Source organism: Paramormyrops kingsleyae, chromosome 23 (assembly GCF_048594095.1).
Source record: "Paramormyrops kingsleyae isolate MSU_618 chromosome 23, PKINGS_0.4, whole genome shotgun sequence".
NCBI lineage: Eukaryota > Metazoa > Chordata > Actinopteri > Osteoglossiformes > Mormyridae > Paramormyrops > Paramormyrops kingsleyae.
In genome coordinates this window covers 8,261,968-8,287,546 of record NC_132819.1, presented here as the reverse complement: position 1 = coordinate 8,287,546, position 25,579 = coordinate 8,261,968, and the positions used below count along the sequence as shown (strand labels likewise).

General features: G+C 50.0%; 1 protein-coding gene across 4 annotated transcripts in view; it reads right to left on the bottom strand.

Annotated features, from left to right (window-relative positions):
- LOC111854305 (potassium voltage-gated channel subfamily KQT member 4) overlaps positions 1 to 25,579 on the bottom strand; it is a 46,652-nt gene that overhangs the window by 5,875 nt on the left and 15,198 nt on the right. The window contains exons 2-13 of one of the 4 annotated variants that reach the window (XM_023832159.2): positions 13,952 to 14,042; positions 12,888 to 13,014; positions 11,545 to 11,720; positions 11,326 to 11,451; positions 11,072 to 11,182; positions 10,883 to 10,978; positions 10,656 to 10,744; positions 9,437 to 9,556; positions 5,256 to 5,485; positions 4,737 to 4,836; positions 299 to 430; positions 69 to 207 (exon numbers count right to left, since the gene is read on the bottom strand). In XM_023832159.2, coding sequence (XP_023687927.1) covers positions 69 to 207; positions 299 to 430; positions 4,737 to 4,836; positions 5,256 to 5,485; positions 9,437 to 9,556; positions 10,656 to 10,744; positions 10,883 to 10,978; positions 11,072 to 11,182; positions 11,326 to 11,451; positions 11,545 to 11,720; positions 12,888 to 13,014; positions 13,952 to 14,042 — 1,537 coding nt within the window. Of the gene's footprint in view, positions 1 to 68; positions 208 to 298; positions 431 to 1,774; positions 3,221 to 4,736; positions 4,837 to 5,255; positions 5,486 to 9,436; positions 9,557 to 10,655; positions 10,745 to 10,882; positions 10,979 to 11,071; positions 11,183 to 11,325; positions 11,452 to 11,544; positions 11,721 to 12,887; positions 13,015 to 13,951; positions 14,043 to 25,579 lie in introns of those variants that run through there. The other 3 variants (XM_023832160.2, XM_072705566.1, XM_072705567.1) reach the window with 3 other exon arrangements.

The window sequence follows — 25,579 nt, the reverse complement described above, 5'->3', positions numbered from 1 at the left end:
TCACTCTCCGCTGGTCATGCCATCTGCTACAGCAGTCACACTGGTAAAAACTCAGTGGATGCCCGTACCTGTTTTTCCACCTTCTGGACGCGCCCCATCATGCTTGGCTCCTCGTGGGGGTCCAAATCCAAGGGCAACTTTTCCCCCTTTTCATGCCGCACCTTCTTGTCTGGCTGACTGGGTCCGCGTCCCACGATCTGATCCACCCTGTGAGGTAAAGGCTGGTTAGAGGTCTTGTGTATAGAGCAGCTGTCACGCGTGCAGCTCTGCGCGTATGCGTGTGGGGGGGGGTGGTTACCGGCTCTGCAGGCTCTTGATTCGGCCGAGCATATCCAGGTGACCCGCGGAGTACTGCTCGATGACATCCTTGACATCATACGGACGCAGCGTCTCCTTGAACTTACGCTTGGCCACAAGGAACTTGAGGGTCCTGCTTACGAAAGGCCACAAATGGGACAACACATGATCTCATTATCCAAATCTGCTCATCCTATGCAGGGTCAGGGGGGTCCAGAGTCTATCCCCTAAGCCAAAGGGGCGCAAGGTGGGGAACAACCCAGGATGGGGCACCAACCCATCGCAGGGGACACACACACACCTGTCACACCTATGGGCAAGTCAGCAGCTTCTATTTACCTTAACATTTATGGACTGTGGGGGGGAAACTGGAAAACCCATGACGACCCATGACGTTCTTATGTTCTAACACGCCAACGCCACGCACAGAGGCGGGGCAGGGAATCGAACCCTAATCTCCAAAAGTTTATAGGACAAGCATGTAATAATTAGATGGGAATGAACAGAATCTTTGTTTGGAGACAAATTGAACACCATTGTATGAAGCCAGAGACAGCGACTGCAGCCATCCTCCACAGACTGCTCCTGATTACCACAGTGATCCCGTGTACGTCACTAAATTTTACAAGTTCAAAATTATAAGCCATTAAAGGATTGATATAGGCCCTGATGAGGTAATTGCGCCTGAAGATTTAGGACTTTAATCACGCTGTTGACATGAGGACGACGACAGCCGGGCGACTATAGGGGGCCGTAACAGCGGCACGAGCAAACGTTTCACTGCCCCCTGGGGGCCCCGCAGCTAACATGCCACACGACAGCAGATCCTGCTTTTAATTGTCTCTCTATTGGCCTGTTCTGTGCCTGCTGGCTCAACAGAAAGGAGAGCCCACAATGACCCCACAAAAACGATAAAACAGCAACCCTTAGTCTGTCACCCTCTGCCGTGACAGATACCTCCATAACTGCACAGGGTTACGGGGGGGTTCTATTTAATTCCTTTTATGAGGAAACATGCCATCTCCCATGAGCAGGTGGGGTCACAGGGTGATCCCCGCATGGGACGCAACACAGCTGCCTCAGTGGGTGGGCGGGGTTTAGAGCGGGGAATCCAGCTGGCACAGCCAATCACGCGACGGGATGCCAACAACCAAAGAAAACCTGCACGCTTCACAATCTGACCCGACAAAAGGAAAATTAAAAACGAATAAACAAACACTGAGGTTAACTATCTCGTTCCTGACACTAAGCACCGTCACCTAAGCCTGGACATTGCATGTTACATCTTTGAAGGCTTCTTCAGCACGAAGCGGTTACACATGTGAATCCCTCTAACAGCACCTGTCCTTTCTGTCAAAGCCGTTTCTTCAGTGTCAGGCTGGAGAGCGAAAGGCCCACATGTGGCCTGGCAGCTTCCCACACAAGCCCCCCCCCCCCCCCAGCTTGGCGACTTCCCATGGCCCCCCCTCCCCCATCACCGAGTCCAGCTGTGAGCTCATGAAGACTCTTCTATTATTCTTCGGTTATTTTTTCTGCAGATTCCTGCAGAATTTCTCCATGGCAAGCCTCAGGTAGAGGTGGGGGGGCTGGATACAAGAAACAAAAGAATGACTGAGACCCCCCTCCCCCCCCCCTCACAAAACTAATTTACTTCTCATTTGTAACTGCTCCCCCTGCCCCGACAGCTTTTTACAAAAGTGCTGACTGAGGGGCCCGTATGCCGCCCCCGCGTGCCGCAGCTGTTCGTACCCGTGGCTATCCCCAATTTCCGCCCCCTTCACTGGTGCCAGTGCTGCCCGCTTGGCACCACATCCTGTGCCATCAGCGCACCAACAGCGGCCAAGGCACCTGGAGCAATAGAAACTCTCATTGTGTCCTGGTGGAAAATGAGCCCTTTAAGAACTCCAGAGCTCTGGTGAACGGCCAGCTGAACTTCCCTCTGATAATGTGCGAGAGATTATAGCACATTTACATTTACGCAGAGCAGGAGACCAGAAATGCCTTCAGCTCCTGTACATCTTCTGTATCATAGCTGATAAACAGATAACATCCCAAAGGCGCCACAGTGTATAATTCATTTAAAATGTTTTAAGTCCTTTACAAAGCCGGCTATAAATAGATATGATCAATGAAAGCCCACTAGGTACTGGAGGAGTGGAGGAGGGCTCCCATTTGTATCGCTGTGAGGAGAGAGTGCAGCTTCCGCACATCCCACCTCACTCTCCATGAGACAGACACATGTGTATGTGCTCCGTTTAGGGGGCCAGAGCACAGGGTCCGACTGCAACAGCTCGGGTTAAGGGCCACGAGTTCTCGTATAAGAACATAAGAAATTTACAAACGAGAGGAGGCCATTCGGCCCATCAAGCTCGTTTATGGAGAACTTAACTAATAGCTCAGAGTTGATAAAATCTTATCTAGCTCTGATTTAAAGGAACCCAGGGTTTTAGCTTCCGCTACACTAACAGGAAGACTATTGCATACTCTAACTACACGCTGTGTAAAGAAGTGCTTCCTCAAATTCATTTTAAAATGTTCTCCCGCTAATTTCCACTTGCTCAAGTGCATAACCGCAATACAGGATCTGAACCCAGGCCCTTAGAAACATGGGCACAAGTTTCAAACCCATTGGAACCTTCCTTTTGTTTTTTACTGGGGGGGGGGGGGACTTTCTCACTATGTGCAGCATTGTGTGCAAGGTGATCACTTACTGTGTTCAACGAAGAAAAGAGAAAAAAAAAAAACAGAATGAGACCCACGGACCTGAGGCTTTGCGAGGCACACCAAAGCGCACACTCCACACATTTCCACCCCGCGCTGATGAACAGCCAGTCGACTGAGTCCAAAGCCAAACGTCAGCATTTTGCACCTCGCTAATTTTAACACCTTTCCCACCTCAGAACATCCATCTTTGCTGAAGTTCCTGCATAGTAAAAGGAGAAAATAAACAATGTTGTAGTTCTGTGGCTCACTGATGAGCCTTTGGGCAAACACCTGGTGACCGACCCCTGGCACAAGCTGCCGAGTGGCCCGTCTGTACGGCCACTCAGGCCGGGAGGTCCTGCGGCACCGACCCTGCGTCCGGGCTGTCTCAGTGCAGCGTGTTCTGCTCTGAGAACGTGGACCCTCACATTGATGTTCCACCCGATGAATGAAAGACAGACAGGAAAGGAACGCGAGGAACTGAAGGCGTGACCCCCCACCTGCACGCAGAACCCGGGCAACGTGCAGAGGAGCGCGGAGCAAGCCGGCCCACATGGCACACCTGCGTCACTGGCTCTGCGCGGCAGTGACCCAGTTACTGGAGCAGCGAGGAAGCGGCTGAACTTTTGCATGTGTACGGCTCGTATTTTAATCGCACGGCAGCAAGTGGTGGCCGGTCCAAATTTTGAATGTCGACTCGGCAAAATAAAAAGCTAAGCTGAAGCTGTTCTCGTCTCGGACAGCCGCCAGGAACATCCTGACAAACAGGAGGCCCCTAGGTGTGAGTTCCCCCCCCGGGGGCCCCGATCTGTACCCTGCCGCCACGGGGTACCTCATTCCAGTAGCCCGTCTGGGCGGGAGGGAGGCCTGCATTCTGGAGAGAGGCCTGCATTCTGGAGGGAGGCCTGCATTCTGCAGGTCCACACTATCCACCAGGGAGCAGGCAGCCCCCCCCCCCAGTGAGGTGTGGTCTTGCTCAGCATTACCAGTCTTAATGAAACATGTACATGAGTGGACACCCCCCCCCCCCCCCCAGCCCCTCAGGTCTGTAACGTAACACCAAGGTAATTACAGGTCAGTGCTTTCTGCTTAGTATTGATTTAAGCTGCAAGGTCAGAAGTGATCCTAACATTACGTCTTAATAATTAACAAGGGGGAGCGCAGAGCAGGTCTGAGGAAAAACAGAAGTTTCGTTGCAGGTGAAGGATGCACTTATTATTGCTTACGAAGAGAAACATCTAATGCGTCTGGGCATCTGCAGGAAGGGCTACGGGGTTACAGTGATTAAAAGGAATGGTGAGGACATCTAAGGAGCTGGGGTGGGACACCATCTCAGGAACTGGGGGGGTGGGGGGAGAGGGGGACACCATCTCAGGAGCTGGGGGGGGGGGGGTGGGGGGAGAGGGGGACACCATCTCAGGAGCTGGGTGGCCAGGCCAAGGGAAGCTTGTAGCCATGAGTTGCATGACCCTGGTTGTATAGAGCGTCTCACACACGGGGGGGCGGGGGGTTTGGGCACTCTGACCGGTCTCTCTGGTGTTGCTGAAGTGGGTGTTTTCCTTTTAGATATCCACATTATCACAAGCAAACAAAGTGCATGAGCTTTGGAGAATAACCAGCAGGGGGCAGACAATTCAGTCATTTATATGGTGTGTTTTTGTTTAACACTCACCTGGTCAAGCACTCAAAGACCCCCAAGTGAGTGTGAGCTCTAAGGACGGGAACGGCGGGCTCACCTGACGGCGCGGATGAGGGCCTTCACGGCTGGTATCACCTCGTCCATAGCTACATCGGGGTATGTCTTCTCGTCTGTGTAGTCATCCCCTGCTCCTTCTGCTATGCCAGGAAGGGTGTGTCGTCCGTGCAGAGAGAGACACTCGGGTTTGAAATGCATGCACATGGCCTGCCTGCCTTTTAAACACTGCCAAATATAAATTCCCACCCAAAACACATACAGACACAGGAAGTTGGGGTCTGTGTAGAATGTAACAGACATTGGAAATGACATAATTGCACTATTTTCCATGCTCACATGGAGTGCCATAATCCTAATTCTAGGATTATGGCGGCCAATCAGCTTTCAGCGGAGGCACAGTCCTCCGTTGAAAGCTGTTTGGCCGCTGAAGTGTCCCTTCCCTGCCAATCACCAATTCAAAATATATCATTGGCTGATGATGACGTTGGCACCTCCTACACCCTGCCTAAACACATGGTGTGATGCTGCACATGCGTGATGGGAGCGGGGCTGTGGGTACCGTCGATGGCGGGACGGTGCTTGAGCCTCAGCGACGTGCGGAAGCGCGAGCGGTCATTAAAGCTCCAGCTCTTTTGCACCTTCTCAGGACTGGCAGCCTCGGGTGGGTGCTCTGAGCTGGGGGAGGGGCGTGCCTCACTGGTGGGCAGGGGCGATGCCTTGGCGCGTGCCGTCTGGGCTGCCCGGGTGTTGTTCATCCGAATCCGGTCACGGAAGCCCATCTTCCCGCCACTGCAGAAGATGCCAGAAATTAAAACCTTGCGGCAGTATGTTAAGAGCAAGGGCTGCTGGGAAACAAGAGGGCCTCCTTAATGAGCGCGTCTCCTCTCCCGTTAGCCACAGCTAGTCTCTGTTCACCTCTGCTCAGGGGAGAGTGCAGGGGCGGGGCCACATGGGGCACCGATCCCAGCTGAAAGCTGATTGGCCCAAGGATCACCGCTCCCCTGTCACTCATTAATTCAAAACACATCACTGGCCAATGGTAAGGTCAGCCTCTGGGTATGAATTATGGGACCCTTGGCCCCCGATTGTGGAATAGCCAGCCACTTCAGGTTCACCCGTCTCCCTGTATTACCACTTTTAAATCCTGCCTTAAAAATGTATTCTTTATTCTTTAGCGTTTGAATCTCTATTCCGTTTTTAGCATGTTTTAATAGTTTACATTTTTATTGTTATTGATTACATTATTAAAATATTTAATTTCATTAACATTTGCGTATTATGCACCACTTTTAAATCATATCTTAAAACTTGTATTTTGTTAAATAGCAGTTGGGTCATTTTGCCATTTTTAGTATGTCTTTGAATTCTTTTCCTTTTGTGCACAGCACTTTGGATTAACTACTGGTATTTTTAAATGTGTTATATAAATAAACTTGACTTGACTGGTAAGTCCTTCCCTTCGTAGCCTGACAGAGCACCTAGTTAGTCCTACGGCTGTAAAAAGGCAGAGCGTGACCGTTTAGGTCAAACCCCCAATGCGACATCATAGCTGGTAATTGGCTGTTGGTTAGCGAGCCGTTTCCATCATTGTCTGGTCAATCTACAAGTTCCAGGGACCGAGGGAAATCGCTACCACCTCGATCCACCGCAGCAGAGAACCCCAGAGAATATGTACCAGTCGCCTGCGAGAATCGGACTCTCTGTAGGAAACGATGTTTGCATGGCCCAGTCTGGCCTGAATACTGGGGATGTCAATACAGCTGAATGCGAACCAGGTGTGTGCTGGCAAGAACCTTCTTGCCTGTAACAAATAAATTAAGGCAAGTTCCGAGAACTGCCAGTAATGGCAGTAACTGCTTTGTGAACACTTATGTACCTCATGTGAATTAACTCACAAAAAAGTAATTGCAATAAAAACGTTAAAAAAAAAAAAAAAAAAAAAGTGGTGCTACGGTGCATGACCGAGACATAACGAGGTTGTTTACTTGGAGAGTTCGCTGCGATATACTCCATGCGTTTAGGCGGCCATTTAAATGAATATTTAAATAGCAGAGAGGATTAGCTGAAAGAGCGTTTCATACACGCAAGCTGAAATGCTCAAGTACTTTCTGGGGAGAGAGAGAGAGACACACACACAGTTGAATTAATCCCATTCATGCAGTCAGATGCAAACCCATGCAACATGCATTCGGGAGTCCGGCACACCTACCCCAAGGTGCCGCATCGCCTCACCGGCATGCAGAGCATTCTTCAGTGAAGATTTTTAGCAACTAGAGCAAGAATGCCGCAGCAAACGATCTGTAAGGGGTACTGTCTTCCCCATAAATCAGACATCTTACTGATAAATCAGTCGCTTCTAAATGAAGGCGACCAACAATACAGTTGCGGCCATAAGCAGGATGATTCTAAGTTATTTTTCAGGAATGCAGCAGTGCAGAGGGGGCTGTGGGCGTCATGAACGCCAGCCATGTGTCTCAGACTGCTAAACAGGCTCAACACGAGTGATGAAATGGCCCAAGTCAAAGGCAAAGTGACTCATGAACTCTTGGTAGGAAAACCAAGCAGCACACAAGGCTTATTCGCAAAAATTAGCCAAGAAATTAGAGGTAGACATTTCTACAGAAATTAGAACTGCTGGTTTTGGTGCTGAAGTGGCCTGAGCGGGATTTAGCAGGAAACACATTTGACGGTGAGGGCCCGGATTAGATGGGCCCATGCATGCATTTCAAAGCCTCCATTGAGCCATGCAGAGTCAACGCTGGCGTCCGACGTCTCCTTCCTTCATACGATTTTGTCGATATCATATAAACGAGCCTGGCCACAAGCCACTGGCTGGATTCAGAGTCTGGCCACCGTGTTCAACGGCGGCTTCGATGGCCACAGGAGGAGGTTCGGACCCAAAGTGCAGCACACGAGCCACATACATCAGGAAGTAGTGCAAAAATAAAATTAAAAAAAGCCTCGTTTGAAAGGCTTCTGGCCCAGAGCAGGTCTTTGGATCTGATGCAAATGAATAAAGGGATTTAAAGTGCCCACTTTAGACAAGAGCGCACTGGACCAAAAAGGGTTTGAAACGAGGCAGTGAAAGGATTTTCGGGAAGGGGGTCAAGCGTGCCCAGTGCTCATGGCCTTGGGTACCTCTGCTTGCGACCGGCATGGATCCGGAAGAGACCCCGCTTTTTAGATACGAGCTGACTGAAGAGACAAGGTAGGAGAAAGGGTGAGGAGCAGGGCCTGGAGAGGGACAGGGAGGGGTTTCGGAGGAGGGGGCACACCGCGGGGTTTAGTGAGGTGTCCGTCGGTGTTAATCAGGTCACATGGGTGGGGGTGGAGCTTAAGGTGAGGTGGGAGGGGCAGAGAATTTTAAACCAGAGTACATGTTCCTGCGGTGGTGTGTGTATATTCTGTGGCTGTGGCTGCAGGGATGAAGACATGTGGACAGGTAGACAGTGGACATGCCGCAACATAGAGGTGCAACTCCCAACAGAGTGCGGCCTTCTGGAAATATAAGAGGTGCAACCTGCCAGGCAGCTGCTGAAACTTCACTATCTATGATCCTCTGAATGACCTCTAGGGAATGCAGATAGAAAGTGTCCCATTATCATCATGTCCTGGATGGGTTTGATGGACTCACGTACGGGAATGCAGATGGTCAATGGGAAACAGTGACCAGGCAGACAAGCAGCTACGCTGGGTTGGTATTTTTTTTTTTTTGGAATGAGGTTGGGGCAACACAAGTGGCAATTCAACAAACCTGCGTGTGACTCCTGCCCTCCTGAGAACACGTGAGGCGGGGAGACGGAGTGAGATGGGAGAGGGTGGGGAGAGAGAGCGAGAGAGAGAGAGTGAGAGGGCGAAAGAGATATTGCCAATGGTAAATGGCAGCAGATGGTAATGACAGGGAGGACAACCACCAGAGGAAGAGGAGAGATTGGCAGGACAGAGAACGACGTCTGAGGGTTAGCAGGGGGGTGTTAAAACAGAACGGGGATACGAGCCCGCGGGGACTGGGACTGGCCCTGGCGGGGACTGGGACTGGCCCTGGCGGGGACTGGGACTGGCCCTGGCGGGGACTGGGACTGGCCCACGGGCTCCTCACAGTACAGCAGGTCAGAGCGCGATGCTCCCTGTGACGGCAGAAGCAGCTTAAGGCTGAGAGAGTCAACATGGGACCATTTTACGGCTAATGGTGGTAACGGTTCACTCTCAAAGCCTGGCAAAGGCTTTCTGTTAGAAAAACAAACCAACTAAAATAGTGCAAAAAACAAAAGACCAAAAAGGCGAAAACGATCAAAACGGGGGGTGGCATGTGGCTCCGCAGGGTAAGTCTCAGAAGATCGACGGATTGAGCCCCAACCTCCGTGGGCGAGGCCCTTAGCCCCCAGCTCCGGGGGAGGGGGGGGGGGCGCACATTAGCAGACCCTGTGCTGTGAGCCCCAAACTACGGAGAGCGAGATGGGGCAGGAGAAGAGACGCACTCCAGTGTACCTGTGCTTGTGCAAAGAGCAAATGAAGGATTTAACATTAAAATGAAATTAAATTAAAAAATAAATAAATAAGATCGTGAACTGTCCCGGGGTTGAATGGAATTTCCAAACTTCTTGTCCTGTTTGCAAAGCCAAACCGAGGCTTGCTGCCCTGCTTACCAAACGCACTCGGGTAACAGCACACAGCCAAAGCGCGCATACGTGCGTCTCCGTGGCGGCTTCGCTGTGCGCCGTCAGGCTGGCTGTTGCATACCTGTCCCTCGACAGGAAGGGGGAGCTGTGGGGCCGCAGCCCGGACAGCAGTGTGTGGAAGTGCTGGCCTTTCTTGGTACTACGCTGCTGTTGCAGGTGACTGAAGAGTAGGGTCAGTTCTCTGAGTCATGCATACAAAAGAACAAAAGATGAAACAGAAACTCATAAACAGGCAAAATCAAACTAACTCTTAGTTTTAAAAAGAAGGGGATGTTATGAAGTGGTTTACAAGCTGCTGTTTTCCCCACTGCATTTAACATTACAGAAACATTCTTTTGTGTTCTAATAGACAAGGCCTTATGCAGGAAGCCTGATAAAATTTGCAGTGCATATTTGATTAAGATTTGCGCATCTGAAGTGCTTAAATAAATCCAATTCCTATATCCCCATCTTTTAAAAACAAAAACAAAGAAATACAATTAGTCAAATTAATGCTCAAATACTTAAAAACAACAAATAATGGGTTTTTTAAAAAGCAACACAACACAAAACTTTTTTTTCAAAAAAGAAGGCGGATGTGTGAGAATCTCGTCTGGCTGCCGCGGCCACCAGAGCAGGCCGCTTTAGGCTGTGTGTGTGCAGAGACGCTCGTGAAGGAGGGGCGGAGATGGATGCGTTTGTCTGTGGTCGTTTGCCAAGCCAGAGGACAGCAGCCTCACACACTTACGACTAACGAGATGTAAAGCGACACAGACTGACATGGGCGAATGGGCTGATGGTGTGAAATACCGTGTAAAATAAAGACAAAAACTGTGACATATCTCACTGGTGAAGGTGGGTCTTTAATGTGATCTGTAATGCCTGCTGCCAGTTTCCAGCCAGAAACCCAACACACAACACAGCCCTGAACACAGGAAATGCTCAAGTCAGGGGCTGCCTGCTGTATCTGCGTGGCTATAAGGCAGGCGCCTAAAACGCCTTCTGTATGCCTTGGAAATCATCTGGGGCCTCGATTGGCGAGGCCTGCCTACGCTCAGCAGGCCCATGTAAGCAGGCCCTGATTGTGCTGAGAGTGGCAAACCAGGTCTCTGTCGTTTTCCTGTGGTGGGGTGATCGTGAATCTTACTACGCGCTGCCATAGCAGCATGTTCGGTAGCACGTGTGGCACGGCGCGCGTGTATGTGTGTGAGTGCGTGTCCGTGCGTGTGTATCTGATAGTGAGATTCATTGCAGGGTCAGCCAGACTACGGCCTCAGGTTCGAGGGGGACGGCCAACGTACCTGAACGAAGGCAGCATGCTGTCGTAGAAGTACCAGGTCGCCGTGAGGTAGGAGCGCTGAGCATCTGTGGAGTAGAGACGCCATGCGGCCTGCACGCACACGCGCGCACACACACACAAACACGCGCAAATCAGTGAGGCTGGCTCTGGCCGGACACACCCTCACTGTGAGGTGACCTCTGAAAGGAGCCGCCCCCCCGGTACAGTGAGGCTCTCTGGACTTGTCACCTGGATGAGGTTGGCTGCGGGGACCCGTCTCTTCTCGAAGTGTTTCTGCCGGTGCTGCTCCTGCACTTTCAGGGCAAACCCAGAGCCCAGGATCCCCTGCAGGAGCACAGACAGGAAAATCAGCGCCAGCTCTGAGTGACTGAGGAGGAGACTGATTGGGGGGGGGCTGAGCCAATGGGAGAACCTTACTGCTGGCAGTGCGAAGAAGGACACGCCCAATAGGGCAAAGACGGCGGCCAGCACGCGGCCCAGTCCGGTGCGTGGGGTCTTATCCCCGTATCCAATGGTGGTGAGGGTGATCTGCATTTACACAAGGATATTAATACCAGAGACTGGGAAGGAAGGAGGACGCATCACAGCTGAAATCCCACACAAAGCGCCAACAAAGTGATCCTTCCATTAACCAGTCGCTTCCCCCTTCTGTCCGTCAGCGCAGTACTCACTGTTCCCCACCAGAGGGAGTCAGCGTAGGTGGAGAATTCCGTGTTGACCTCCTTCTCGGCTAAGTAAACCAAGAAGGAGGCGAAGATCAGCACGAGGAATCCGATGTACCAGGCTGTGATGAGCTCCTGAAGCAGAACATTGCTCGTCATGTTTTCTCCTCCATATTTTCAAATCTCCTTTCACATCATCTGGGTGTGGCCAGCAGGGGGCACCCTCACCTTGCTGTGGGCGTACACCACCGACCCCAGCAGCTTCCAGGTGCCGCCACGGCGGTCCATGCGCACCATGCGCAGGATCTGCAGGAACCGCATGCTGCGCAGCGCAGACGTGGCAAAGATGTTCCCCTGCGTGCCGGCCGAGATTACCGCTATGGATGCCACACACACGAGGAAGTCTGCAAACCAAACCACATTTGGTGGGGGGGGGGTCAGAGTCATATGAGGTAAGCATGCACACAAGTATCAGGGGCAATTCAGGATTTTTTTTAAGGTGGGGGCATAAGAGCGGCCATAACTTGTACATAGGGCTCAACCTCATAATAAGCCAATGATACATTTTGAATCTGTGAGTGACGGGGAGGGGCCCTGCGGGAGCCAATCAGCTTTCAGCTGGGATCGACGCCCCTGTGGTCCTGCCCTTGTTTACTCCCCCGACAAGCATGCACACAGAGGCTGGCACTAAAGAGAACGACAAGGAGATGGACTGAAGCCGTGCCTGTTTCTGCAGGGGGCCTGTACTAAATCTGTCAAAGCAGCGGGTTGCAACAACCCATCTGGAGTGAGCAGTGTTATCTGGTAGGAGGCCAGTGTTTGAAAACTGCAATACAAAGACGACATTATTTGAAAGCAGCTAAATGCCAGTTCAGCGTAGCCCAACCCAAGCGCCGGATCGCCACCCTTTAACCCCGGCGTTCTCAAGTCAGAGGTCCGCAACGATTTTCAACAACAAAACAGCATCGCATGAATAAACAATCACTTTTGAAAGAGATATCAATACACAGCAAAAATGGGAACTTAACATGAAGACCGGTTAAAGGCTCGCTGATCGTTTCGGCACTCTGTCATGGGGGGCTTATGATGAGTTACGTGTGTCCGTTTGCTGGTTCTATTGTATTTATTCAAACCACGTGGACCATGCTGATTCATATGATACATTATTAGCTGGGTCCGGACTTTGACCCTTGACCCTTGACATTGCTTTTACCATTTTGCATTTGTCTAATTCAGAATTGTGTAGCGTTTTAGCTATTTGCACAGCACAAACACCCCCACACAATAACAGTAATAAACAGGTTTGTCTTAGTGGGGACTCTCCATTCATTTCTATGGGGGAAACTCTAACCCCAACATGACGACCTTAACCCTTGCCCAGCCCTAACCTTAACTATAAGTAACCAAACTAAATACGACACTTTTGGCATTGATACTTTTTTGACTGCATTCACAGATCTTTGTGGGGTCCCAAAAATGGTCAGGTTTTTATTTCATTGTGGGGTTTGGTCCCCACAACATACTGTAATATAAACCTAATGACAGTAGCACGCGTGCACACAGCTACCCACCTATCACACAGAAGGGCTTCCTGGCAAAGCGCAGGCGGCCCTGCCAGCCCCGGTACCGGCAGCAGCATCCGGCGGCCCAGACCCTCACGATGTACTCCAGTCCGAACACCACGATCATCACAAACTCCTGCAGGGGGGTGACAAGGCAACAACCATCATTCTGGCCCAGTCCTGGAGGGGGTGACAGCGAGCCAGCGAGGCTGTGAGGTCCACCCCCCCCAAAGCCAGCGTTGCATGTAAACTACAATCTCAGCCGTCTGCCAAGGGGACCTGTGATGACAAATTAGCCATGTGACCCTGTTACATAACAGCGTAGCCATAGCCTGCTGACACACACGCTTACAGCGGAGCAGAACGAGGCCAGCACACACACGGACACAATACAGCCGATAGCATCGACCTTATCTGCAGCATTAATTAGCATTACGAGGACGCTGTTTAGCATTGTTGATCACACTCGAGCACCCTGGCCCAATCAGTCATCGGAGACTGAGGAAACAATGGGGAGTCACTCTTCACAGCCATTCTGCTCCTCTAAATAAATTAGGCTCCCCTTCCGTGCCTCACGTGAGGGATGAAGCCGTTTCTATAGTTCTGCCCCTGCTCCCGTGTTCTCGCTGCGTGACCAGAGACGGCCTCATGGGGGAGCGGATCGAGAGAGGGCAGTGTAACCCTACAACCAAAGAAAACGGAAGGAGACAAGGCCCCCATTATGGAGTCTGCCGGAGCAGCGATAGGAAAGCAGAGACGTCCAGGGGATGGCGGCCGTGTTTTCCTGCACACTCGACAACACTGGAACCTGTTTGTCCTGCTTACGCGGCTCTTTCGCTTCCCGTAAGAGCATCTCCAACGAGCCAGATGTGTAAGTACAGTATGAGGGGGAGAGAGAGGGAGGGGGAGAGACGGGAGGGAGTCGGCGGGGGCGATGGCTGGGGGAGGGCCGAGAAAACCCAAGGAGGCCCATCACGGCATGAGAAGTTGGGTGACGTCTGGACCGTGGATGAGGTGGAGCAGCAGAGTCTGTGGAGGCCAGTGACTGCAGTCAGGGGCCACTCAGCTCTTACCAGGATGAAGAGACCCTCGTTGGCGAAGCTCTGATGTTCAGGGATGGTGGAGAAGACAGACAGCACCAGACAGCTGAACACGAGCAGGAAGCTGAAATGCACACAGACACAGAGACACACGCAGACAGACATGTGGTTACCACAGAAGGACGTCTCTGAAGTGAGAGGAAAGACTAATATTTCAAAGTTTTTGTTTCTCACCATAATACATGATGATTCTTCACAACTGGAAATTACATCTCTTGTTTGTTTTCCTTTGAAGATGTATAAAAACGGCTGAACAACTGAGGGAAAACAGACTGCAGGACTTATGGAACTACGAACATCACAGCTGTACAGACGGAGCAATGAGACACACAGGTACCCGGCATCCCTGACCTCGTGACCTCGCAGCAGACGGACACACGTAGATCCCTGGGCACAGTCTGGGGACAGAGGGGCGTGGCCATGTCTGATTATACACCATAACCGAGGAGACTCTGACCAATAAGCTACTTGGCTCGGGAGTCACTGATTGGCTATTTTAAACATTCACTCAGATAACGGGTCAGGTCAAGTGACTGGTGTCCGAAAACCTTAGTCTCACCTGGTGCTATTTTTTGGTTGCTATGCAGTATGACAGAGGGCTCATTCACGGACTGTGGACAGGGAGTGTGTGGCATACCGGAAACTTCATAGGGATTATCAGCAGTGTGTTACCGCTCATTGAAAAAAACAACACGGTTTATTTTTTAGTGTACTGGCAGAACGTGCCAAAAATGCACTGCTTGCACCAGTTTTGGCTTGGTATCCCCTGGAATGGAAAAACACGCGGCTCTCCAAGACAGTTCCCCACCACTGGTCCTCAGCCACTTGACACAGCCAGGAATCCAGAGTGTGGTTTGAGAGCAGCTGACCAAAAGTCAGCTTCACGCCAGCACTGGGTTATGGTTAAATATGGGGTCTTATCTCGATGTTTGAAGTCATGAATCATCAATGAACAAGATGGCATAAGTTCCTTCAATGCAGACACACAAACCTGTGTGCCAGTGTTCACCAGAGAGGGAGACACCTATCCACATACTGGCAAACCCAGACCACATACTGCATTCCATCAGGGGCGTATTCAGGGGTGAGGCCATAGGGGCACTGGTCCCAGCTGAAAGCTGACTGGCCCCGCCAATCACAAATTCAAACCATATTATTGGTTAATGATAAAATTGGCCCCTCTCTATCAATTAATGCCCCCCGCATTAAAAATAAATCCTAGAATCGCCCCTGATTTCCATTCATGAAGTGCGGACCACAAGTCCAAATCGCTGGGCAGAGTCCCACTGCGTTTCTCAACCGCGATACTTGTCTTGCTGCTTGTTCTGATCGATAGCGAAGGCTGAGAATGGGAAGGAGGGGGCTGGGTGGGTGTGCGCCCTCCTCCCCCCCCCCCCGCCTCTACCCATCTCCGCTATTGATCAGAACAAGCAGTAAAATGATCCCTGAACGTGACACTGCCAGTGAAAGCGAATAGCCACTAGCCAGTGCTTATTCCTTAGCCTCCCACCGGACGGAGGCACAGGGTGTAAAACTACTAAAATTGCTTAGTCCTCCCCGACTAGAATCTATAAGGAGAAAAATGATGAACAGGTAAAAATACAGACACACGAGAGCACATGATGTCCATGTGGAAGGGGTTACATTTCAGCTGAGTGGCAGTTTTTGCATCACCCCCCCCCCCATCCCCACCCCAGTAAGGAAGGGAGGGAGGGAGGGAGGGAGAAAAAAAAAATCACTATGAAATGAAAGCACAAAATCAGCGACATTGGCCTTGGAGGTCAACGGCGAAGCCACTTTGTCAGTGATTTTTATTCCCGTTCAAACAGTAAGATTCCCGAAAAAAAGTGGGTCAAGGCTGAGGGTGCGCCGGGCCCAAGAGACGAGGCGTGTGCAGCGCCCCGGGCTGCCGCTCCCAAACCAGTGTGGGGAGAGTGCGCTGACAGATTTACCCCGCCGGCACCGAGAGCGCCCCCCCGGGCTGCGGGAACACCATCCCTTCGCCCCCCCCACTGAGGCCCGGGTCTCCGGTTTTGTCACGTTATCATTTTAGATGCTAACACGGCCACTTTTCACTGGAATATTACTAAAAAGCCAGTGGTGGGGGCAGGAGCTGCCGATTAAGCAGTGGATGGCATCTGGGCCTCTTCTGGGACTGGCTTTCAGGAATCTCAAGTATGAAGTTTCCCGCGATCATCTCCTGCACTGCCAGCCCAATCCAAAGCCAACCTCTTAAGGGAAACGCAGTGAAAAGCCCCAACGTGCTAGACCGCTCCTTTCCTCCGTGCCCTGTGACTGAAACTGCCCCAGACCTCTGCCCACAGGGGTCCTGTCCTTGGGGGAGGGGGATATATCTACTTCCTGGCCCATTCCCTGTGTCGCCATGGCGACTCCAGCCTGAAATCCTGCCAGGTAGGGTGGCAGCATCCCGCAGCCAATAGAAATGGTGCAGCTACCAACCACCAAAGGTCTCTCTCTCTCCCTCTCTCGCTCCATCTCTGTGGGCTGAGATCTCCCCAGAATAGCAGACCAAAAGTCAACAGCTCCATGCTGGATGAACATGGTCGGCTGGACGGGGGGGGCTTCCCAGAATGCCCCTCCAGCTGCATCGTTTCTGCGTGCCTCTGGGTGGGTCTGGGAACGCCGTGCGTAACGAGCAGGAGCGTCGCACAGACTGGAAGCAGCCCTAATATTCCTGCACTTCGCGCCTATACCGCTACGCCTGCCGCCGCTGCCATAAATCAGCCGCCATTACCGCCGCCACAGCCATCGCTGTGACTCTCCCACTAGTCCATTCATCTTCGCCCGCTTATCTCTGTCAGAGCCCTGGGGGGTCTGGAGCCCATCCCAGGCAGCACACGGCATCGGGCTGCGCTACAGCCTGCATGGGATTCTGCTCCAGTCCTGGGCAGACACACCTACACTCACAGCCAATGCACTGTGGGCAATTCGCGGCGGCCACTGAAGTCTCACTGGCGGGGGCCCTACGTGACGCGGGGACACGCAGATTCCACACGCGCTCCAGGGCCCCATGCCGCCGCGCCATAAAGATGCTGCTGTCAGACTCCGCAGTCATAATGCTTCATACTGTCCGCAAATAAACGCCTGCAGAAACATGCAGCCCAATCAAGTTCTCTTGCCACTAAATGAATGTCGGATCCAACTTATTTAAAGGGCCAGTAGAGGGCAGAGAGAGACATGAAAGGCAGACTGATGGGATGACAGTGGAATAAACGAGTGAGAAGAGCAGCGAGGGGGCAGCCAGTGGCCGTCACTGAACACCCATGTGCAGATACAGCACAGGGATCGATTGGCGGACATGTTCAGGGATTAAACTTTCATATGAGGCTTGGGGGGGGGGGGGGGGGGCAGAGCTGGGGAAACCCCTCAGAGACGGCGTGGCCTTTGTTTGACAGCGCTGTCAAGGGCGATATACACTGGCTTTGCTGACCGCACTGCGGACTCACACACACTCCACATAGTGGGGGCGCCACCGAGCCGAGTTCTGTAAGCAGGCGTGTACTGAGAGAATGCAGTGGCTCTGAACCTTACCGACAGTATACAGTGATCAAGTGTGAAAGGCGGGTCCTACTTGGTACAACAGTCTCGTCCAGTCAGTCTAGTTCAGGTTTCGAAGCAGAATGATCTGGCCCTTTAAACATGTCTATACTTAGATTCCAGGCCTGATTGCCCTTTGACCCTGGAGTGTGGCGACTGACCTGGACTATACAAGGTGATCTTCAAGCTGTGCTTTCCTTCAGTGTCCGACCGGCAGACTTCTAGAACCACCAGTTCTGTATCGGTCAATAGAATGTGCATTTGGAGCTCTGTCAAAGCGAGGCTGAGGTAACCCAGCCCAAAAAAGGCCGGCAGTCTAAAACTGCAGGATTTCTGGGCACCAAAAGATCAATAAATGAACATAGGCACACAGTTCTACTTAAAAGCCTCTATTACTCTATACGGGGAGCGTGTTTCCCATTTAATACCACGGGAAATGCACAGTGAGCATCTTAAGCACTGCTTGCCTTCGGTAAGAGCACAGGCTGTGCTGCTCGTGCTACGCAGCGATTGTTAGAGCAAAGCAGGACACAATTAGAGGCCGGAGCACCGGCCGCCTCTAACAGCAGGGCAGCAGCGGCTCAGCAGACCATTCAAAACGAAAACGACAAATACTGGCACAAACGCGTTTCACAGAGCCTACCTTGGTCTCCTTTGAGGCCAGTGGAAAGAGTTTGACATTGGGTGGGGGGCCAAAAAAATCTACACACCTCTGCCAAAACAAAACAAAACAGAACTTATTTCACGTTTACTGAATTTATACATGGTTTTATTTTCATTTTTTACTGTAAAGTTTTTGATTTGTTTTCACCTTCTTTGTACAGATTGTAGTTTTGAAACAAAGGTGCAGTAAGTTGTGATTAATCTTTGCTTAAATTCTTTATCACACAGACCCTGCCATTTTCACAAGGGCGTGTAGACCTTTCATACCCACTGTGTAGCGTGACATGGGCACAGATGCAATAGTAACATGGCGAAAGGACGCGGCATGAGGAAGATTTCTGAATAATCTTTGACTAATAAGGAGCGAGTCTGTCTGACGCAGGACTACGGTCTTCGTTAGGTATGGCTTACATTTGCAGAGATTTGGCCTCAGAAATGCACAGATACATTAAAGGTAAAGGGATACATTCTTATCTATTTTTGGGAAGGGGGGGGGTCAGCTGATTTGGGGGGAATTCGCATAACAGGAAGGTGACTTTTTATGGGGGGGGGGCGGGGCAGAAAGGCCCAACAGAGATGTGAGTGTTCTTCTCAGGGCGGGATTCTAACCAGTAACCTGAAGCGGACAGGAAGGTAAGCCAAACCCACAAAGACCCCCCCACCCCCCCAGCAAAGCGGCAGACTGCTTTACCGTCTCCAGAGCTAATTCTGCATTTACACATAAACACAGCTGCTTATGCTTTAAGTGAGGCAGGAATCACGCACAGACACGCCCTTCTTCCTGCGATTTCCTATCAGCATCTTACATACGGATCCCAGCTTCACCACAGCCGGGGAACACGATAGCGAATCTGATTATAGATACAGATACATCTAACTGAAGGTCCCCTCCAATAACTGCATAATGTGGTCATGTTCATAATTCTAAGCATATAAACTTTAGTTCTCTCTTCCATCAGAATGGAGATGTGTTACCGCTAAACAGGGTGTCCTGGGACAAGGCGGAGCAGATCACCCGGCCCCCAGATGGAAGCACGGATGATGAAGTGCAGCTCAAACAGAAACCAGCCCCAGGAACACATTCACCTGCATCAATTGCCTAAAGGATGATTTTTCACAGTGATTTTGATTTATGAATACAGTGAATGATAAAATACTTCACTGTAAATTATTTCTCCATCTCACTGTCAGCCTGTTTGCGTACTTTTCACAATCGTACCATCTGGAACAAACGTTGAGTAAAAAAAAAAAGTTTCTTCATTATTCTGATATGAAAGTAACACTTTGTCCCCCCCCCCCACAGTTATTACCTGGTGAGGCCACAGACGGCAGTAGAGAGCTCAGAGAAACACTTCCTGTAGCTACAGGACAGTCCCTCGTGAAACTGCCCGAGTCATTGCTCTGTGTGGACAAATGACACGTGGGCTCACATGTAGGAGCTGCATGTGTTAGCATCTACCACTCATTCTCATTGGCCAGTCCAAAATGCAACGTATACTCGTCTAAATTCCATTAATGTAAATTAACACAGCTGTGGGCAGGGTATCGACCTTGCGTTGCAGATTTTTTTCTTCGTTCTTTACACTCAGATTTGATTGGTTTACAGACAATAAATGACAGTTAATTAAAGATACCAGATGGGATCTATAATCCACTAACTATCTTATGCACAAATGTACTGCATCTGCGTGGGAGCGAGACAGAGAGAGGCTAATGTGACCATTCACAGCATCATATCAGACCTTCAGAAATCGTCATGAATGGCCGCAATGCCAGCCATCATTTCTGAATCACTGCGATATTTTTAGGCTACAGAAAGAGTTAGCACAGCATTTTAGTGGAGAGACTGAAAGAGCATATTCTGGTAGCGCTTGACAAAATTTTCTAAGGAAAAGGACAGATGACACTGGTCCCACAAGGCCGCTTTTCTCACGCAGAACTGCAGAGGTGCAAAAGCACAGTGACAGGCACAGAAAATGTACTATATTCCTGGATCATGTTCCTTCCTGGACCAAACCCGTAAAGCCTCCATTAAATACCACCCCCACCCCCCCTCCAAAAGTTAAAATATAAACAAATAATGTTTTTGTTTTTTAGTACAACAGTGTCCTAGCAGAATTCAGGGGGGAGTTCATCTTTTGATTTTTTCTTATTGCAGTTAGGCATGTGAATCTTTGCAATGCGCATGCAGAAGGATCACAAAAAACTTTATGCTGAGCTCAACGAAGAATGTGCAACAGGTGGCATCACAGTTATGGAACTGAGCAACAAAAAGCGTACAACCAGGAGGAGTTCGCCGTCGCATTCTTCGCCGAATTACCGGACCTGAGCTGATTTGCCAGAACATCGAGTAATAATGAGGCTTAATGCAAAGATGGGTAGTCCAGGTCCAGACCGTCCAGACCAAGATTTTCTTTCAACAAAGCCAGTTGAGCATAAAGAGTTTTATTTTCTTGACCTGAACTACCCAGCTGTGGCTTATAGTGTAAGAAATGTAAACTGGCAGAAGGCAGGCAGCATCTTCCCAGTGACTGAGCGCAACCAGTCCCTCAGCCTTATATTCTGGCATGTAGAATGAAGCCCAGTACGCAAATCGGGCCGCGCAGGCCCACGTCAGTCCGGCTCGCTGTCTCACACTTTATCCGAGATAATCGAGGGCAGGCTGCCTTCTGCACGGACGTATGCGGGTGGGGGGGGGCTGTTCACATTCGACAAGGGGGAGAAGCTTAACCATTCCCATGGAACAACAGCCTAAGATCACCCCCACGGAGAAAAAAAAAAAAAGTCAAGTCAAGAAACTCACATGACGGTGAATAGGTGAAGATTTCAGTCTCTAATCTCTCGCCCAGGGCTGCTACCCATGTAGACGTTTTTACACGTTAGCATTTTTATGTCTTTCTTGTCTTAGCATAGCCCCCCCCCCCCCCGGGACGTGAAAGGCCAGCACTCATTCTCTTTGCAGCATGCATTGTCTCAGAGAGGTGATGTGCTCGGCGCCAGCGAGGTCTGTGCCTGGCCGCTCACCGGGGGAGGGGCCCCTATCTCAGATAGATGTGACATTTACACAGACAATAGGCTTGCTAGCGCTGAGGCAATTAGTGCAGGGTTTGGGGGGGGTGGGGTGGGGGGGGGAGACAGCAGCCATTTGCACAAGTTTGCACGGTTTGCATGCTGACATTTCACCATTCATCGCACCGCTAACTTCAGCCTTTAATAAAAAAAAAATAAAAAATTCTAAAACCCAGAGCATGGCATAAAAAATGCCAACATTTAGAATGTGGTGCACAAATAAAGTGAAACTGCTGCGTGTGGGAGGAAAAAAAAACCAAAAAAAAAAAAAACTATAGTTTAAGCAGCACTTCAGTGTTACACTTTGGGGGTTTGGGTCGCCGCTGAAGAGCTATTTGGGTATTGGGACCGCATGGCTGTCCATGGGCACAAGGGGGCGCTCCCAAATCCCTGCAATCATTGCAGACAGGCTGGCATAGACCAAGTTATATACCTTGGTCGGTTACATACCATGCCCCTAAACAAAGAGTTAAAATATACGATCTGACAGCATCTCTGCGCTTGCTGTAGTCACATGATGACATGATGTTACGGAACGCCTGCATCAAAACCGGGAGCAATTTACCGAATTTCCACTGAACAAAGAACCAACATGAAGCACGGGAACTGCGGCTGGAGCTTTTGACCAGTGCAAGATTAGATAGATTTTTGCAGAGGAGGATACAGAAATGCAGTGAGGTCACTCATGGTCTGAACTCTTCACACATTCGTACTCATACCTACAGAACTGACCAACCATGTTAACCTTCAAGCAACATCCATAAAGGAGGATTTTCCCCAGACAGCCATGGAATTGAGCGTAGCGTCTGAATCCTGCAACAATAAATTTTCAATGTCCATTCTTATCGTGCTAGGAAGCCTTAAGGATTTAAGAAGAATGGAGACTATCAACGTTACGAATCCCAGGGACCATTGGAATGCCAAATCAAATGGCAAACTCTGTGCTTGAGGTCTGAACATCAGACGCTGAAACCGCAGTTGATGGCGCTACTGTGCTAACATTCAATATGCCCGTTAATCCAGATCCATTCCACTGAAGGGTACAAACAGGCTAACGGTAACTGACAAAAAATAAATAATGTAACAATGATCCGTTTTTACTTGTTTTGATGCAAAAGCAAAACGTCAAAACATCCCCTACAACACTCAGAAAGGACGTTGCACACAGACCACAGGGAGACTGCTTTATTTGTATCGCATTACCGCCAAAACCATTATGTCCAGCTTTAACTCTGCTATATAAACAAAATCCCACGTCTTGCCGGGTCCCCGAGTGTGTCTCTCACGGCTTACGAGAGTGCCATAATGACTTTAAGCGTCTCACAGCCAAAGACTGCAAATGGGCTGCGGTTGTCCACAATTTGAGGTGGAGGCACTGCTGGCTAAATTCAGAATTTACAGTTCACTGGTGTAAAACAGATTTAGATAAGGCTTTGGAAGTAACTCTAGGAGATTAGTGACACAAAGGCCACACGACATAAGGATTCTGGGAAACAATCTCCGATTTAGAAGGACCTCACCGTCTGTCAAGTGCAGTCAGAGGCATCAATAGAAATGCTGGACCTCTTGACAAAATATCACCTTGCCCCCTCCACCCCAATAAAATTTAGAATTTTATGTATTCAAGGACCCCTGTGAAGTGCTGTGCCCCCTGAATCTGCCAGGGTATGCATGCCCCTACTCCATGTCCGAGTGATTCTGCTGGGGTCAAATCGATTTGCACCTGGGTCAGGTGTCATTGCAGTGACCATCACTGGCAGTGAAGACAGCCATCAGACTCCTCCATCACACATACGCCGCTCATTCCTGCTGGATCTCAGCCATTTAATCAGAAGACTACAGGCCCGTTACTGGCCGCGGGTATCAGAAACTCAAGTGATCACAGCAGCAACCCACCCCCCGACCTCCAAGTGGACGTCTCCTCTTTGATGATACACCAGTAGGCATGACAGAGACCTGCCAACACTGAGAGCAAGACCCAAGCAGACTGGCTAAGGCCTTTGCGGAGACGGGCGGCCGCTATCGTCGGCACTAATGCTATCGTCAGTGTTATTAGTACTAAATTGCTGAGCTAATGTTGTTATCCTGGGGCCTCAGCATTGAAAGGGCGGGCCTGAGAGCCAGCATGGCAAGGCTGTGTGGCGGCCCCCCCCCGCTCGGAGCAGGATGCCAGCCACACTTGTCGGGGCGCTCAAGTGCGTCCAGACATAAAACAGCAGCTGCGACCAGTGTCTCCTTCTAGCAAGGAAAGTCAGTGGAAACTACAGGCAGGCACCACCTCTGCTGGTGAAAGGACTCATCCAATTTCACTGCATTTCACTGCCAGTGCCAGGCTGAATTAGGGGGGTGCGATCCACGATCTCAAATGCGATCTTTCTTCCCGGTTTTGAAACGTTCTGTCGAGAACACCCAAACTCTAACAAGCCGAAGAACTTCTCTATTAGACACTGTTTTTCAAACGGTAATTAAATCCTAAAGTTAAAGTTTATTTTAAACATTAAACAAAGTTGTGTCGAATGCTTCCTCTTAAGGTGGTTGAATAGACTTGTCGTATAACCTCTGGAAGTGCCAATACGGCACGAGCAAGTTTACAGAGAACTTTGCTTTGTGAAATACACAGTAAAGTGTAATGCTGCGCATGTCCGATATTCACCTGGCACGTCTGCGCATGCCCGATATTCACCTGGCACGTCTGCGCATGCCCGATACTCACCTGGCACGTCTGCGCATGCCCGATATTCACCTGGCACGTCTGCGCATGCCCGATACTCACCTGGCACGTCTGCGCATGCCCGATACTCACCTGGCACGTCTACGCATGCGCAGCATTACACTTTACTGTGTATTTTACGATGATGCCCGATTTGTACCCCTTCATTTCACAACCCAGCCTGATCCTGTTATTTCTTTTCACTATTCAATTCAGTTCTAATCGTATAGCGCATTACATAGTCTCAAAGCGCTTTACATTATCCCTGCCTGATGCCCCCAGAGACCAATCAAGAGGCAACAGTGGCAAGGAAACATTTTAAGGACTGGCTAGCTAGCGATGTCCACCAGCCCAGAGTGGGATATTCAGCCAGATGTGATTTTGGATAATTTGTGTTCTTTGCCTGTCTGTCTAAGCCCTGAATAGCACCTGTGTTTGTATCTGTCTGTATGTTTATGGCTCTCGTTAGTTACCCCAGTCATGGTGGGATGACTCTGTATGTCCCTTCAGTTCAGAGTGAACAAAACTATAAGTATATCAAAATACCATATCGCTGGACAGCAGCAATTTCAACTGATGGAAATCTAATAATTCAGATATGGGATGCTTAGGTAACAGTGTTGATCCAAACACTGGAAATAGACGACCGGCGCAAACACTGAATTTAAAAAGCAAAGAAAACTTTTTTTTCCCCCCAGTCAGCGGAATCCTTAACACCAGATCTCTAAACAATAAAGCGACCACTGTAGTTTGCTGTAAATATAGACAATATGGTTTGCTGCAAAATGGCAGAATACATGAATCAGGAAGTGCCAGAAAACGTGTGATGCAGACCTGCAAGGTACAAACAATGCATGGCTACAGACTCCCTACGTGAAAGACGTTCACATCAAGACTGTTACGCGATTTTAAAAATTTTATTCCCTTTTGCGCATGGGGGGGATCCTACAAGTGGCGAGGCTTGAGAGTGGTGAATTGTTTTGCGCATCTGTGGACCAGACGGGCCCTGACGGTGCCGAATTGTTCTGTGCATGCGTGGACCGGACAGCCAGCTAGACATTACTCTGTACAAATCAGGCAGGTGCTACGAATCGCGTAGTTACTCCTTGAATCCATGCATAGCTCACAAACCAACAGAACGTCGAGTTACATGTCTTTATCAAAGGATCTCATGTGTGACGTACAGACGCTCCTCTACTTACGAACTTTCAATTTACGAACTTTCAGACATACGAACGAAGAGGACTGTAAGTCCAAATTCTGTTCCTTGGGCTCCCATTTCCTGTCCGCAACATAAATTTTTTTTTCTGCGCGCCAATTCTGCCTAGTACGACTTCTGGCCTCTACTCCCGCCGCGCAGCAGCGTAGCATGCGTACTCCCAGCATCCTAGTTTTTTGTACAGTGGTACCTCAGAACTCGAATTTAATCCGTTCAGAACTCGGGATCGAATCCTAAAAAGTTCGAGTTGTGATCGAATTTTCCCCATAAGAAATAATGGAAAACCAATTAATTGATTCCTGGCCCCAAAAAATTACACCTAAATGTTTTTTTTAAGCATTTAAACACAAAATGAAGAGCATATACTGTACTAAGCACATTT